General features: G+C 47.2%; 2 protein-coding genes across 6 annotated transcripts in view; one reads left to right on the forward strand and one right to left on the reverse strand.

Annotated features, from left to right (window-relative positions):
* Nucleotides 1–9,030, reverse strand: part of SLC38A12 (solute carrier family 38 member 12) — an 82,823-nt gene extending 73,793 nt beyond the window's left edge. The window contains exons 1-2 of one of the 4 annotated variants that reach the window (XM_075903708.1): nucleotides 8,856–9,030; nucleotides 5,304–5,471 (exon numbers count right to left, since the gene is read on the reverse strand). In XM_075903708.1, the coding sequence (XP_075759823.1) occupies nucleotides 5,304–5,348 (45 nt within the window). In that variant the 5' untranslated portion in view covers nucleotides 5,349–5,471; nucleotides 8,856–9,030. Of the gene's footprint in view, nucleotides 1–5,303; nucleotides 5,472–8,113; nucleotides 8,348–8,855 lie in introns of those variants that run through there. The other 3 variants (XM_075903707.1, XM_006136396.4, XM_075903709.1) reach the window with 3 other exon arrangements.
* Nucleotides 9,031–9,176: 146 nt separating this feature from the next.
* On the forward strand, nucleotides 9,177–15,810 carry NAT9 (N-acetyltransferase 9). Of its 2 annotated transcripts, none has more exons than XM_075903710.1 (7): nucleotides 9,177–9,285; nucleotides 9,747–9,835; nucleotides 11,388–11,497; nucleotides 13,324–13,464; nucleotides 13,741–13,800; nucleotides 14,025–14,119; nucleotides 14,222–15,810. In XM_075903710.1, the coding sequence occupies exons 2-7, from the start codon at nucleotides 9,759–9,761 to the stop codon at nucleotides 14,366–14,368; spliced, it is 630 nt and encodes a 209-aa protein (XP_075759825.1). In that variant the 5' UTR covers nucleotides 9,177–9,285; nucleotides 9,747–9,758; the 3' UTR covers nucleotides 14,369–15,810. The 2 variants fall into 2 exon arrangements, with proteins under 2 accessions (XP_075759825.1, XP_075759826.1); XM_075903711.1 differs by having other exon boundaries at nucleotides 9,256–9,274; nucleotides 9,749–9,835.
* Nucleotides 15,811–16,113: the final 303 nt, after the last annotated feature.

Raw genomic sequence — 16,113 nt, forward strand, 5'->3', positions numbered from 1 at the left:
GGTCCATATGAGCAAGGGTTTCTGCAGATAAGGAATGGGATACATGGACGTTATGGTAGAAGCCTGCACTCCTGCCTCCTTGCACTATGCCTGGTCGTGGCCAGAATCATCCAATCTGCTTTTCATGAAGCATTAAAGTTATTTAATTATATTTTTCTAATTAAGGGAAATAATAGGGATTTACTGGCTAGCCAGTAAATCAACAGCTAGTGAGAGAAGGCACTTTCCAACCACCCTGGACAGTCAGGCAATGAGACTATGGGGTTATGTGCAAGTCTTGTAGACTCCAGGGATTACATCTTTGTTGACTAGTATGAATGCAAGAGGCACCATCCACATACACAGGCTGCAATAGTGAGGTTAATGTTTAAAACTGCAACCAAAGGTCTGGAGCTGAAATGGCCTGAAGCTTCAGACACTTTCAAATTACACTGTCCTATTACTATTCTTAGTAAAGTATGGCTGAGCCAGCAAAAACAGATCTGCTTACCAGGGGAGACTGGTCTCCAAGCATCATGTGACTTATGCTGTTGAACAATACTTGTGGTTGGAAGCCCTCAGCTTAGTACACATAAATCTCTTACTCAACATCTTTGTACTAGGAAGCCCAGAATGGTGTGGGGAGTGGGGGGGGGGGGGGGGGGAGGGCAGGGGGTGAGGGTCGCTTTGCAATAAAAAAATAACAAGGGTTTTTAATCAACCTAAGGGTGTTCACACAGGGGTTTAATATAGACAAGCCCTGAGAGTTGTAAACTGGCAAAAGTAATTGATGGATTGGAGGCTAGGAAACAATTTTCCTCCATGATACATGACTGAGGCTTTCTTTTTCCTCAAGCACTGAGCGGGGATTGTAGAAACAGTGGGTGGGTTCCTCCACAATTTACTCTCACTTCCTGTTTCACTATTTCTGTTCTGAATAGTTCCCACTTCAGTCAGGCATAGTGCTTAGAGTCTCCACAATGCAGTGGCAATGAAGACCCCACCTCCTGCTAGGGTTGCCAGATAGTTGAAACAAAAATGCCGAACATTCCCCCCCCCCCCCCCCCCAAAAAAACCCCACCAGGGAAAAAATTCTGTTGAAGGGGAAAAAAAAGGGGGGGGGGGGGGAAGAGACCAAAATTGCTGCGAGAGAAAAAAAACAAAACAAAAACATTAAAACAGCATGTCTCCTTTAAGAGTGAGTGCAAGGATAGGAACAGGGGAGCGGTCGAGCACTAAGACCCAGGGAAGTCATTGCTTCCCCGAGGTCTTTTGGCCAGCAGCCATACTGTACCAGCAGCCTTGGGGAACCAGGTAAGCATGGGGGCTGAGGTTGGGGGGCTGGAGGTGTTGGAGGGCAGGGAGAGGCCAGGTGCTGAGTGTTTGTAGGGTTGCCAGGTGCCCGGCATTTTCACCTCCTGGCTGGGGAAAAATTCAGAAAATACCAGACATCTCAGGTTTTTTTTTTTAAACCGGACAGGAGGTGAAAATACCGGACACCTGGCAACCCTACCTCTCGCTGTGCAGAAGGAGGAAGTTGAAGACTGAGGAAAGAGATTCTATCATTCCATTCTTAATGCAAACATGGCACAGGACGCATCCTGAGAGTCCTCCCTGCTTCCTTAGAACACAATATGGGAATTTGTGTGTAAATAAGGGAGAAACCCATAAGTAGTGCTTGGGGTGGCCAGAGATAACAGGAACCAAGCTTGGAAACATTATACAAAACACATCACAAAGTCTTTTTTGTTAAGCTCAGCAGGAGACACTACACCTTTTTGCTGTTCAAGCATGAACATCAGCCAGCCTCCCAAAGGACTAAAATACAGCCTTCCCGGTTTGCAGAAAGGCTCTTTTCACTCCGTTGGCAGGCTGTCATTTCTTGCATACATCCCCTCCTTTCCTGAGTGCCCAGAGGCATGGCTCTCACTGTTATGAAGGACTTATGGACAGAAACCCAAGTCATTTTTCCTGGCTTTGGCTGAACAGATGCCAAGATTGGCATCATGTTACTGTACTTGGACTCTGGGGTAGAGATACCCTTACATCCTCAGAGGAAATGAGACTGCTACAGTTCCCTAGAGCTCAGACTCCAGGAGCTTTCTGCAACACTAACAGTTGAATTATGTGTGTTGTCACAAAAAGCAACTGCAAACAACATACCAGGATTCCATATCCCCCCCCAATGGCAAAGATGAAGTTGGCTTGGCTTACTAGACAAAAGATGATTTTGAATGCTAGTACTGAAAATTAACTTTAGATGAGGAAATCAAAACCCACCAAGAGAACAGATTTCCTTCTCAACAGATTCAGGAGCACTGTCTTTAAAAGTTTATTAGTCCTGAAAGCTTTGATACTTGTTCACCAAAGTGTTTCTGCTCGATAAATCACAAACTACTAGACCTAGAAAGTGAGCGTGACATCTACTTTATTAGTGATTTTTTTTTAACGTTTACGATGAAAAAGTGTCAATAGTTTCAAGAAAACCCCCTCAAAAGATACCTCAATTCCTGATTGTAGCAGGATCTGAGCTGCTCACACTATGAATATCATTTGTAGTTCAAGTTTTAAAAGTGATATCTTGATCTTCTCTGACATTTTTTCCACTTAACTAAGCCAATGTGACATAACTTAACATGGAAATGCTTAAGACTACAAGACAATGCAAAACCCAAACAACAAAAATGATCCACAAACTGTTATCAGGTAGGAAATGCTTTACTGTTTTCCTGGCCAGCCCCTTTTGGTTTTCAGTTCTGGCCTTCTTTTAGCTGCCAATACTCTTATGAATACTTATTGCCCAATTCTACCCTTGGCTATTGAGGGTTCCTAAACTTAAGATTAATATTTTTAGCATTTCAAAAAAAAGAGATTCCTGGCTCTCAGGTGGTGAAAGATGTTGGTTCTCTACTGAAAGGCTCTTGAGATGATCACTATGATTGCTTTAAAAATGACAATTTTATTATTTAATATTTTGTGAACCCCCATTAGACATAAAACCAAGCATTTCCAGAGATATACAAAACTAATTGCGAGAATTGTGGGTTCATGAAATATATGAACTTAAAATGGTCAGTAGTTTCCCAGACAATTCAGGCATTTTTAATACGCAGGAATTAATATAGCAAATCCCACACTTTAGACTAATATTTTAAACTCCTAAACTATGTTTTGCTATTTATATCACCATAATAAACCAAGAAATCCATATTTAACTGCTAATTTTGAGGAAGAATAGACTAGCTTCCTCTCGCATAGCTGTCTTGTCTTTACAAGGCCAAGGATCAAGAGAGATCAGGTCTAGAGTTCTGAGCACAAAGCTATGAGGCAGAAATACTTGAGGTTCAAATTTTAGCACTGGTAAAGTTACTGTCATTTTACTTGAATACCTTAGTTTCCTCATCTGTAAAATGGATATCATACTTACTTACCTCATAGAGGATATGAGGACTGATTGTATGGGACAGACATCACATTAAAAAAACAAAAAACTCACTTCTGTCTGAATTCTATTTATCATTGTTACAATAAATACAGGCAGTCCCCGGGTTACGTACAAGATAGGGACTGTAGGTTTGTTCTTAAGTTGAATCTGTATGTAAGTCGGAACTGGCGTCCAGATTCAGCCGCTACTGAAACTGACCGCCAGTTCTGACTTACATACAGAATCAACTTAAGAACCCCAGGCGTCCCCAAGTCAGCGGCTGCTGAAACTGATCAGCAGCTGATTCCAGGAAGCCCGGGGCAGAGCAGCTGGGCAGCTGGGCAGTCAGCAGAAGCTGACTTGGGGACGCCTGGGGCAGAGCAGCTGGGGTGCTGCTGGGTTGGTCCAGTAGCGCCGCTCCTCGGCGCTACTGGACCAACCCAGCAGCACCCCATCTGCTCTGCCCCAGGCGTCCTGATTCAGCTGCTGCTGAAACTGACCAGCAGCGGCTGAATCAGGATGCCTGGGGCAGAGCAGCTGGGGTGCTGCCGGGTTGGTCCAGTAGCGCCCAGAGGGCGCTGCGGGACCAACCGTCAGCGCCTCAGCTGCTCTGCCACAGGCGTCTGGAGAAAAGCCTAGTCTGCTTGGAGGGGGGGGGGGGCTACTAGCTGTGCCCCCCCCCCCCACCCCAGCAGACCAGGAAGACCCGGGCGGCGGACCGAGACGCACCACAGTCCCGCCACCTGGGTCCTCCGCGGCTTTGCTCCCAGTCTCCCTGGTCTGCCAGGGAGACGGGGAGCAAAGCCTCTGAGGACGCCAGCAGCGGGACAGCCGCTGGGCGTCTGGGCTGCTCCGCTGCCGGCTTCCCCGAGGCTTTGCAAAGCCGCGGGGAAGCCAGCAGCGGAGCAGCCCAGGCGTGCCTGGGCTGCCTCGCTGCCCGAGCCCCCCCGCGGCTTTGCTCCGCGTCTTCCTGGTCTGCAGACCAGGGAGACGCGGAGAAAGCCCCAGAGTACACGGGCGGCAGGACCGCGAGGTCCCGCAGTCCATGTCCTCCGGGGGAGCCCCGTTCGTAACTGCGGATCCAACATAAGTCGGATCCGCGTAAGTCGGGGACTGCCTGTATATAAAAATGCCTAGCCTACAGATCAGAGGAAAAAGATTTTCCCCTTAAGTTTTCGTCTTGTTTTCTTTTTATATTTGACAATGCTTTGTAAACAGTGAATTTCAGCGTCCCACCCAGTTGCACCTATTTGTGCTAGTCTTTCACACAGAATCGAGAGAGAAGGCAATTTTTTTTTTTTTGAATGTGGAAGTAAAGCCATAAAAATGGGTAAGGGAGCTTCAGGGAAGGTGTACTATCAAACTACCTTAAACTCATTTTTTCAAACCAATTAAATATTAGGTTGACTGTGTCCCACAGATTAGCTGTGCAGCAGCTGCCCCTTTAAAACGCCACATCTGGTGTTTCAAAAGGGCAGCGCCTGGAGCCTGGGGTCAGCTGGGAACTCTCCAGCTGATCTTGGGCTCCACGAAGCAGTGGAACCCAGGGTCAGATGGGTCCCCAGCTGATCCCGGGTTCTAGAGAAATGTCTCTTGGAACCTAGGGTCAGCTGGAGAGTCCCCAGCTGACCCTGGTCTCCTTGGCAGTTGCCCCTTTGAAATGCTGACTTCTTAGTCCCCTTTTCTGCCTCTGATAGAGGCAGCAAAGGAGAGGAATTGACTAGCCCTTAACATACCTAGCCCTTACCTTAATATCTTCTAGCATTCCTTACAACTTTAACATTAATTACCTTGTTTCCTAGGAACGACAAAGTGAATTAACAACATGCCCTGAGCATAACCCAGGTTGGGAAGAAAAGCACTGAATAAGCAGCAGTGGTGCAACCGTGGTAATACTCACGTAAGGAGAATACAGCTCCCCTGTGTCAGTAATGCCACCTGCCATGTCTAAGGATAGAGGGACCCTGGAATGGAGAAGCGAACGTCTTCTGTCTCTGCTACGTCTGGCCTAAAGAGACAATGTGTCCAAGCCTGGTTATCTTTATCACAGGAGCAGCTCAGGATGCCACTGAAAGACAGAGGGACAAAAAAGGACAACCCATTGTCCAACTGTAAACAGAATTGCAGAATTGCTATAAATCCTCTGTCCTGCCATATGAATATACCTCACATGCCCACTCATCCAACAACATTGTCCTGACACCCTAGTAAATCTTTACTGCTTTTGCAAAGTGCACAAATATTAAACAATTGCCTTACTCTTTTTTCCCTGCACATCAGATCTCTACCAGCTCCCAATTGCATAAAGCCAGCAATGCAAGACAGGAAAGTATTATTCCATAATTTCTCTGTTCTGTACACTCCCATTGGAAGCTCTGATATGGACAACTGTTGGAGACAGGCAACTAGACAAGATGGACCATCTGTTTGACCTATTATGGCATGTGCCAACCCTACTGAAACAGCTACCTAACCTAGGATTTCCACTAACCCACTCAGAAGGAAAACAAGCATCCTAAAAAAGGATGATAAACCATATTATCTCCTATGTAAGAATTAATACCTTTTAGAAATATACTGCAACACTCAAGTTATTCTGCAAGCTGCTAAAAGACATCCAACAATCCCAATTCCCCACTCATACACTTCCCAAAAAACAACCAGCCAACATTCTGAATGTAGAAGCAGAATACATTTAATTATACAAACCTAGCCCTCCAAAATAAAAGCTTTTGGGGAACTATAACAGTGAAAAACTATAAAAGTGAAAAACTGAAGAATTTAAGAGATGCCGCTGATCTGGAGGACACTACTGCCAACCTGATAGCAGACCTATGTAACTTTGTTCTCACCCACAATTATTTCCAGTTTGAGAACAACTTATACCTCCAGATCAGCGGCACAGCCATGGGTACACGCATGGCCCCACAGTATGCTAACATCTTTATGGCTGACCTAGAACAACGTTTCCTCAACTCCCGTCCCCTTTCACCCCTTCTCTACCTACGGTACATCGATGACATCTTTATGATCTGGACGCATGGCCAAGAAACACTGGAGATATTCCACAGAGATTTCAACAACCTACACCCCACCATCAACCTCAGCCTGGACCATTCTACACGAGAGATCCACTTCCTGGACACCACAGTACAAATCAACAATGGAAAATTAGACACCACTCTCTACAGAAAACCCACCGACTCATACAGTTACCTACATGCTTCCAGCTCCCATCCAGAACACACCACACGATCCATCTTCTATAGCCAAGCCCTTTGATACAACCGCATCTGCTCTAATCCCACTGACAGAGACCAGAAGCTTCAGGATCTCCACCAAGCATTTATAAACCTCAACTACCCACCCGGAGAAATAAAAAAGCAAATTGAAAGAGCCAGACGAATACCTAGAAACCATCTACTTCAAGACAGACCCAAGAAAACCAACAATAGAACACCACTTGTCATCACCTACAACCCCCAACTTAAACCTGTCCAACACATTATCAATAAACTACAGCCTATACTGGAACAGGATACCATACTCCAAGAGGCTCTGGGAGACAGACCCATAGTCTCCTATAGACAACCACCTAACCTCAAGATGATTCTTACCAACAACCACAGGACATACCACACTAATACCAACCCTGGTACCTTCCCTTGCAACAAACCCCGTTGCCAGCTTTGTCCACATATTCATTCTGTTGATACCATTATTGGACCTAACCAAGTGAGTTATAAGATCAAGAACACATATTCCTGCGCATCCAGAAATATAATTTATGCTATCATGTGCCAAAAGTGTCCATCTGCTATGTACATTGGACAAACATCTCAGACACTTCGCCAAAGGATTAATGCCCACAAAACAGATATCAGACAAGATCACAAAGAAAAAACAGTTTCTTGCCATTTTAACCAGAAAGGACACTCTCTCAATGACTTAACCACCTGCATTCTGCTACAAAGACCTTTTACATCTGCACTTGAAAGGGAATCCTCTGAACTGTCATTCATGTTAAAATTCGACACTCTCCAAGAAGGAATGAACAAACACTCAAACTATCTTACCCATTACCAAGATAGCTTCCCTAATTATCACCTCTAATACCATTAGCTCACAAACATCCCACTCTCCCCACCTCTAATATCATCAATTCACAGACACTTACCTTCCTTCCTCCCCCCCCCCCCCCCGCATCCCCTTCCTGTTCTGAAGTGTGATTTGTCCTTTTCATAGGTGTTCATTTTTTTAATTGTATCCTTTGGTATATATGGTTGTGACTATTTTCTTCCACTATTTGATCTGAGGAAGTGGATCTGGCCCAGGAAAGCTCATCATCTAATAAACCATCTTGTTAGTCTTTAAAGTGCTACATTGTCCTGCATTTTGCTTTTACTACTCCAGTTACTTAAGACCTTAATCCAACATATCCTACTATATAAGAGCAAAGGTTTGGGCCCTGTTTTACCAATCAACTACACTAGCTGGCAAAAAATTACCAGTAGAAACCTACTCCTAATTGACACACAAGAGAATACTCAATCAAAACAGCAAGCATTCCATCGACAGCAGAGTAGAAGAGGATGAAAAGCTAAAATCAGCTCACAAATATAAGCTACAGTATTAATCTCCCATTCAGTGGAGCAAACCCCCTCCACCCTCCATGATAGTGATGCTAAAAACACTAAAACAGATACAAACCAAGTGAGATGGCTGTAGCACCAGGGCCAGAATAATCTCACTAGTAAACATCTCACCCCAGAGAAAAGTGCAAATCTAAGACAGACTCTTCCCAAATGCAGTCAGTGACAATAAATTAGAGGTGGAAAGAGAGGAAGCAAAGAGCAAACCCAGGGTCATGGGACACTGACTGATTTGGAGACACCTCCTACTCTTTTGCCCAAAGTACAAACTGGGGGGAGGAGGGGAGGGAGAGAGAAACAAGTGAGAAATACTTGCCCAGCAGACCATCCCCCATTCTCCACATCCCACCTGAGCCCCCCACATTCCACCCTACTTCCAATCCCTCCACCCCCCCCAACTGCCAACCCCCCCCACTTCCAATCCCTCCACCGCCCCCAACTGCCAACCCCCCCACTTCCAATCCCTCCACCCCCCCAACTGCCAACCCCCCCACTTCCAATCCCTCCACCCCCCCAACTGCCAAACCCCCCCACTTCCAATCCCTCCACTGCCCAACCCCCCCTTCCAATCCCTCCACTGCCCAACCCCTCCACCCCCCCAACTGCCAACCCCCCCACTTCCAATCCCTCCACCCCCCCAACTGCCAACCCCCCCCCACTTCCAATCCCTCCACTGCCCAACCCCCCCTCCCCCAACTGCCAACCCCCCCTTCCAATCCCTCCACTGCCAACCCCCCCCCACTTCCAATCCCTCCACTGCCCAACCCCCCCCCCCCAACCAGAGCGGCTCCACTGCTCACCCCAGAGCCACCACCTTCCAGCCGCAGCGCTCAGTCGCTCTGCACACGCAGCCCGTCCCGTACCCGCGCTCCGAAAGACCCAGCCGGCTGGCCCGGGTGCCCAGCACTATCCCTCCTCATACCGGGCTATGTACAGAGCATGCGCGGACCCACAACGCAGCGGCAAAGCCTTCCGCATGCGTGACCAGGGCAACCTCGCCCCTGCTCCGCCGGTTGGACGCGCTGGATCACGTGGGGGAATTAGGCCCTGCACAGGTCTTGGGCGCGACCCTAGGGAGGGACTGGAGTAGGTTTCTGCGCATGCGCGCGTTGTGGGGTAGCTGTCGCTGACATTCCGACAGGAGTTGCCTTGTAGCCCCGGCAGTCGCGAGCTGCAGCCCTGGGGATCAGCCCCTTGGGGGAAGCAGCACGGGGGGGAGGTGCAAGGATAAGGAACGGTTGGGGGCCCGTTATTTAAAGGGGGAAGCAGCGCGGGGGGGAGGTGCAAGGATAAGGAACGGTTGGGGGCCTATTATTTAAAGGGGGAAGCAAAAGGAAAAAATATGCAGCACTTTAAAGACTAACAAGATGGTTTTTAGGTGATGAGCTTTCGTGGGGCAGACCCACTTCCTCAGATCATATTCTGAAAGTGAATTGACGTGTATATGGCCATGCCAATTCACTTTCAGAATATGATCTGAGGAAGTGGGCCTGCCCCACGAAAGCTCATCACCTAAAAACCATCTTGTTAGTCTTGAAAGTGCTACATATTTTTCCTTTTGTTTTACCAAGATCAGACTAACATGGCTACCTCACTATTACTTTTCAACATGTGGGGAAGCAAAGCACTTATAGCTCCGTGCTGATGTACCCTGTCCTAGGCTTGGGTAAGTTACTTTTTGTTTCTCTTTCAGGCTGGAGACTATGAAGATTAATCAGAACACGGTCTTACAGGGGAAGAAGGTGACCCTGGTACCGTACACCTCGGTTCACGTATCTCGGTATGCAGTGACACCCATGGTCCCATCTGTTTCTGGTTTTTTTAATCAGCTTTATTTTTAAGGGAATGTACTAATCATGGAAGGCTCTGGCTTAGCAGGCCTGGGGAGCGAAATTGCTGTCCGTGTGAGTGACACAACAGTAACAGCAGCAGTGTAGCTTTGCCTGTGTTGGCCTGCCCATGTTCCTTGGTTCTGTTCCACAGCAGCTGCCTCTAGGTGTGAAATGGCCACTGAGTGTCCGTGATTCCTCTGTTGAGGCTGTCTGCAAAGTAAGGATGTTAGGGACTAGTTATCTATCCGATAAGCAACTGCTTATTGGATAGGCAGTAGACTAGTCAATTCCCCCCATTGCTGCCTCTATCAGATAGAGGCAGCAAAAGGGGGGGAAGAAGGGGTACTTCAAAGCGGCAGCTATTGCACAGCTGAGCCAAGGATCAGCTGTGCGGCGCTGCCCCTTTCAAACACCGAAGTGCCATGGAGCCTGGGGTCAGCTGGAGACTTCCCAGTTAACCGCAGGTTCACGTGGCATTTGCTTAGAACCCAGGGTCAGCTGGGGACTTCCCAGCTGATCCCGGGTTCCTCTAAAATGCCGCACGGAGTCTGGGATCAGCTGGGGAGTCCCCAGCTGACCCCAGGCTCCACTGTGCTGCCCCTTTGAAATGCAGAGGTGGCGTTTTAAAGGGGCAGTGCCACACAGGTGAGCCAGGGATCCCCAACTGACCCCAGGCTCTGCATAGCATGCAGCGCAGCATGGAGCCAGGGGTCAATGGAGGACTCAGAGTCCCCCGTTGACACTGGGCACCATGGCTTTGAAATGCACAAGAGCCCCCGCTGGGGACTCTTGTACATTTCAAAGCAGGCACGCCTGGGAGCAGTCCCAGCTGGCATGACTGCACACAGAGTTCTGCATTCCTCCTTTGAAATGTACAAGAGCCCCAACAAAGGCTCTTGTACATTTCAAAGGAGGAATGCAGAAGTACCTATCAAGTAGTCTGCAATTTAACATCCTTACTGCAGAGATGGACAGCAAATGCCAGTGGCGAACTTTGTTTATCTAATGTAGACACTTATCCAGTTAGTGGGCCCAGCCCACTTCTAACTCATTTCATGGCCACCAAACAGCCATAGGATATGCTGCTGTTTCTGTACTTGCTATTAGCTTTTCCCCATTGCTTGTGAACAGGGAAACCTTAGCTGATCAACAATACTGGTTTCTGAAAAATGCATATGTTAACCAGTGAATTTGTAGCTGTAGACTTCGATGATTGCACTCTCACTGAAAAGCAGACCCCAGGTAGGGTATCACATGCACCTTTACTAGTATCTTATTTTGTGTGCCTGTGGGAGGAAGATTGTGTACTGATTCCTATGATGTGTCAGGAAGTTAAGTGAACCTTGCAGCAGCTGGCCATTGGGGCACTTACAAGTAACCTGGAGTCTCCTGAATAAGTTTGATGTGGGAAAGGGCAGTTTGACCCTTAAAGGTTTCAGTGGAACACAACAGGTGGCTCTCTAAATAGATCTACATGCTGTTTGTGCCACTCTCCATCAGATACCATGAGTGGATGAAATCGGAGGAGTTACAGCGACTGACCGCGTCCGAGCCCCTGAGCCTGGAGCAGGAGTATGAGATGCAGCGCAGCTGGCAGGAGGATGCAGATAGTGAGGCGTTTGACTGTTTCCCTTGCGCGGGAAGGTGTGGGGAGCACTTCTGCCTAAGCCTTGTTAGGAATCACAGCTAGCTCTGAGTTTCTGGCATGTGCAATTCTGCAGCCCTGTGCTGTAAGGAGTGAGAGCCATTGTAACGGGGCAGTAGCCCCTCTCGCATTAAGGGACTAGCTGACTGTTTAACTTCTAGGTTTGTTTTAAGTGATCTAAAACCCAGGGGTGACTGGTGAGGGGCCAAACAGGGGACCACTGGACACAAGACCCTCCCAGACCAGGGAATGGCCTGGACAACCTCCTTCCACTTCAGACCCTGCTTCTTCCCTCCTGTCCTCCACCCACTCCGTGTCTTTGCTCTGCCTGTCCCCTCCCCCATCCCTCCTCTTTCCTGAGGGATGTGGTGCAGAGGGCAGGGGCAGTGCAGCACTGGCAGCAGTGGTCAGGCCCCGTGCTCCCTGATAGCAGAGGGAAAAGCAGGGCAATGGAGCCCCAGCTTGCTCCGCTGCTCTAACTATGCTTTTCACTGGTGAGTGCTGGGCAATCCCCACCCTCCCTTGAGCAATGCAGCTGGAGAACCAGAGCAAGCTGGCGCTGTGTTGCTTCGCTTTCCCCACTGCTGCCAGTGAGTGTGGGTGGGGGTGGACTCTTGCTTTGGTTGCTGCTTCCACTCCCCTCCCCCACTGGTTCCCCATGCTGCTGGCTGTCCCTTTCCCCTTCCGCGCCAGGCATTTGAGGGAGCTTGTGCTCCCCAAGTGTTGCCCATGCTAAAACCACCGCTTACTCAGATTGTCTTGAGAATTGCTGTCTCAGGGATGTGTAGAAGGGGGTTAATGGTTCAAGTGTGGGGTCATTTGAGGAATAGGTTTCCAGAATAGAACTCTTAAAATCACGGAACATGAATTATTTATGGGTCTTACTGTTGTCACCTGAGCCTCTGAAAACCAGTAAATGCTGAGCTAAATCAGAGGCCCAGTCAATTGTGTATTCTGGGAGGTATGAGGTAGTTCCAATCAAACTTATCTCAGTTTTACTGATGTTTCAGGGCAGTGAATACATTTAGATTGTGTATACATACACACCCATTGGAGGGATTGAGGGAGCATGGGCTGCTGAAGTTTTGCTTTGTACAGCTGTTAATTAATGTTAAGTTGTTAATATTACCTGAGCAGTAGTAATCCCATCAATTCTGATAGAGAGCAGAGAGCTCAGTCTTTGTGAACAAGTGAGGGAGAAGTTTGAAATTTTTCCCTGGGGAATTTGACAATATATAATGACCAGGTTTGGATTCATTGGCTGAATTATTGGCCTGGCTCTATGAAAGGTTGAGTGAGTTACTGCCCATAACATCAGTTACAAATTTATAGTCACAAAACACGGAGGGTGGGACATATCAGAAACTAACTCTTGTCTTGGTCATTGGTGATATGGGAAGACAAGGAACAGAGTAGATAACTCAACAGGTTGCTTCAGTCTCTTATGTACAAGGTTCTTTGTCTGAGTTTACTGGAAAAGGTGATGAAGTGGGGGAAGCTAATCCACAGTAATTTTATATATTGCATCAGACAAGTATCTGTATGAGCACTGGGCCCAGCCGAACTGAAAGCAGCATAGCTTTCCTGGGGTGTTTCTGGGGTGGAGGGTGGTAAGCATGCCTGTTTGTCCCAGGTGCCCGGATGACTAGTTCATATAGGCAACTAACGTGCAGGATTTTGCACATGCTAATTGTCCTTTTTTAATGTCTTACTTTTTTGATGTACTTCAGTAATTTGTGAATGTTTCTTAAACATGTGCTGTGAATTCTGCCGCTGTCTCTTTTTCCCCAGAATGCACGTTTATTGTGCTGGATGCTGAGAGGTGGTCTGGGCAGGCAGGCACAGAGGAGGACTGCATGGTGGGGGACGTGAACCTGTTCCTCACAGATATGGAAGATCCAACACTGGGAGAGATTGAAGTCATGATTGCAGGTACCTTACGCACAGCCCCATGCTGCTAATGCCATTTTCATCCTAACACTCCCCTCGGCCCTGCAGTAGATCTTGGGTACAAAAGCATCTTCATACCAATGTCTTCAGGAGGTTTTTGATTAGTCTTATCAGAAAGTGGCCACTTGACTCAGAGCTCTACCAGTGCAATCAAGTACCCATCTGCCACTTCTTTTCTGCAAATGCAGCCCTAACCTCTTCTGAGGAAAGTGTGCCACTTACATATAGATGGACTCCAACGTCTGTTGTCCCTTTTAGAACCCAGCTGCCGTGGACGAGGGCTTGGCAAGGAAACAACTCTGATCATGATGTTTTACGGTAAGAATGGCTGAATGGGGAAGGACGGAAGTGATGTGATGAGTGATGCAAGCGCACATGCTCCCAGTAGCTGCTCTGTGTATCTGGATGGGGGGTATGTACCAGCCCACATATTTAAAGAGCATGGGAATCTTGCCTGTCCATAGCTATGACAGAATGCAGAGTTCTGGAGATATGTGTATACAGACGTGGGTTCTTATTTCTCATTTTGGATTCTTCTGTAGGAGTAACAAAACTTGGAATTACCAAATTTGAGGCAAAGGTTAAACAAGAAAATGAAACTAGTATCTGCATGTTCAAAAAGCTTCATTTTAAGGAGGTAAGGTACCAGCCTGTTCAGGAGAGATGGAATTCCCTCCTTTTGAAAGAACATTTAACTAGAACTTGAGATTCATGGGTTGTTCTTTTACCTTGTACATAGGTTGCCGTGAACAGGGTCTTCCAGGAGGTGACATTAAGACTGGATGTGAATGAGCAGCAGAGACAGTGGCTCTTGGAGCAAACTAATCACGTGGAGGAGAAAAATTATAGTGCATTGAACCTACAGACTCATGCCTCTGAGACCTGACAGCTTTTCCAGAGACAGGCAGGCCACACTCCTGCTAAGTCTCCAGGGAGGAACAATACAACATTCCTGAGTGCAAGTATGGAAAAACACCTGGGCAGCAAGAGTAGATCAAACAAACTTAAATCGTTTTGCTACTGCACCACACCTGGTCTGCCACCTGTGAAATGCTGAGCCTCCACTGCAGTCACAATGCAGCATCTACAGGGGCATTCCTTTGAAACCGTGCTGGAAGCTGGCTAGGATGAACAGATGCCAACAGGATAAGCATAGAAGTACAACTTGGCCGTGAATGGCCCTTTTGGCCACAAAGCTCCCTCTGCTCTGTTTTAGGAAGGGACTTTCTACATCTCCAGGACTTATAAACATCAGTGAATTGGCCAGTAGTCTCTGGATGAGCAGAGGAGACTGGGTTCCTTGCTAAACCACTGCCATCCTTAGCAGCAGAGTTCCTAGTGTCACAGATGGAGACGCCCCAGGAGACTCTGGCCTGCTTTGTCACATGCAAACTGACATAAATGATGTCATCTTAACATGATCTGGAAGGAAAAGTAGCTCAGTTGCCATCCTTGGCAGGTAAAGCTGTGGCTACAAGATTTAAAGAAAAATAACCAGTGGGGACTATCAGTGAGTCTGCTACACAAGTTGTTATCATTGCAGGTATTGCAGGCACCAGCTTTTCCCCTCATGGCCTTTGCACTTAGTCCTGGCTTTCCATCACTGCTGCCTGCCCCTCATTTGGTTGCACATACATGAACCTGTTGTATAGCTCCTTGCAGCTCCAAGTGTGAGCACAGCTTAATGGGAGAGAGGGGTTAAGATCTGAGAGGGGTTGAGTGTCCTTCTCTCCCATTGAAGTGAATCTGAGTTGTGAGCACGTTGTAGTTTGCAGTGGTAAACTATAACACTTCTAAAAAGGTTAGTAACTACATGCTAACCTGCCAGCATGTAAAGACAGCAACAAAGAGGATAAAATCTGAGGTGCTAAGTTATCTCTGTGCATCAGACTTCACCAGAGGATGATTTTTGATGGGTAGAAATGCCTCTTCCAGGTCTGCTTGGTACAGGTACTCAAAAGGGCCATTGCTGTGATAGAATCTCCATAAAAAGGTAGTGAGGAAATTAAATTACACTGAGGAGGTAAAGAATAAAGCAGCTGAGCTGCTACTCTGCTTATGTATAACTATCTATAACTAACTGTTGGGTTACCTAGGGAAGTAGTGGAGTCTCCATCCCTGGAGGTGTTTAAGTCTCGGCTTGACAAAGCCCTGGCCAGGTTGATTTAGTTGGGATTGGTCCTGTCTAGAGCAGGGGGCTGGACTTGATGACTTTCTGAGGTGTCTTCCAGCTCTATGGTTCTATGATCTACATTACAAGGCAACCAGAGAATGGCTACCCTGGAGCCCAGCCTTTAAGGGAGTGATAAATAAAACTTGTGGAACTGACTGCTGCAAGATGGGTGCTGACATTTGTTTAACTTTCCAAAATGGGATTTGTGGTCAGGTGAATGAGAACATGCATCCTGATACTATACTAGTCACCACTAGAGTTGGTTGGGAATCTTTCAATTAAATGTTTTTTTAATTAAAAAATGCCAATTTGTATAAACCAGAACTTTTTGTGGAAACTTCAGTTTTGATATAAGTGTATTTGTCAGATCCAGGACAGACACCCTCCCTGAATGAACCCATGAGATCAGGGACTCTAACTTGGGTTTCCAGCATCCCAGGTAAATGCTCTATTCACTT

The sequence above is a fragment of the Pelodiscus sinensis genome, chromosome 20, assembly GCF_049634645.1.
Source record: "Pelodiscus sinensis isolate JC-2024 chromosome 20, ASM4963464v1, whole genome shotgun sequence".
NCBI classification, from domain to species: domain Eukaryota; kingdom Metazoa; phylum Chordata; order Testudines; family Trionychidae; genus Pelodiscus; species Pelodiscus sinensis.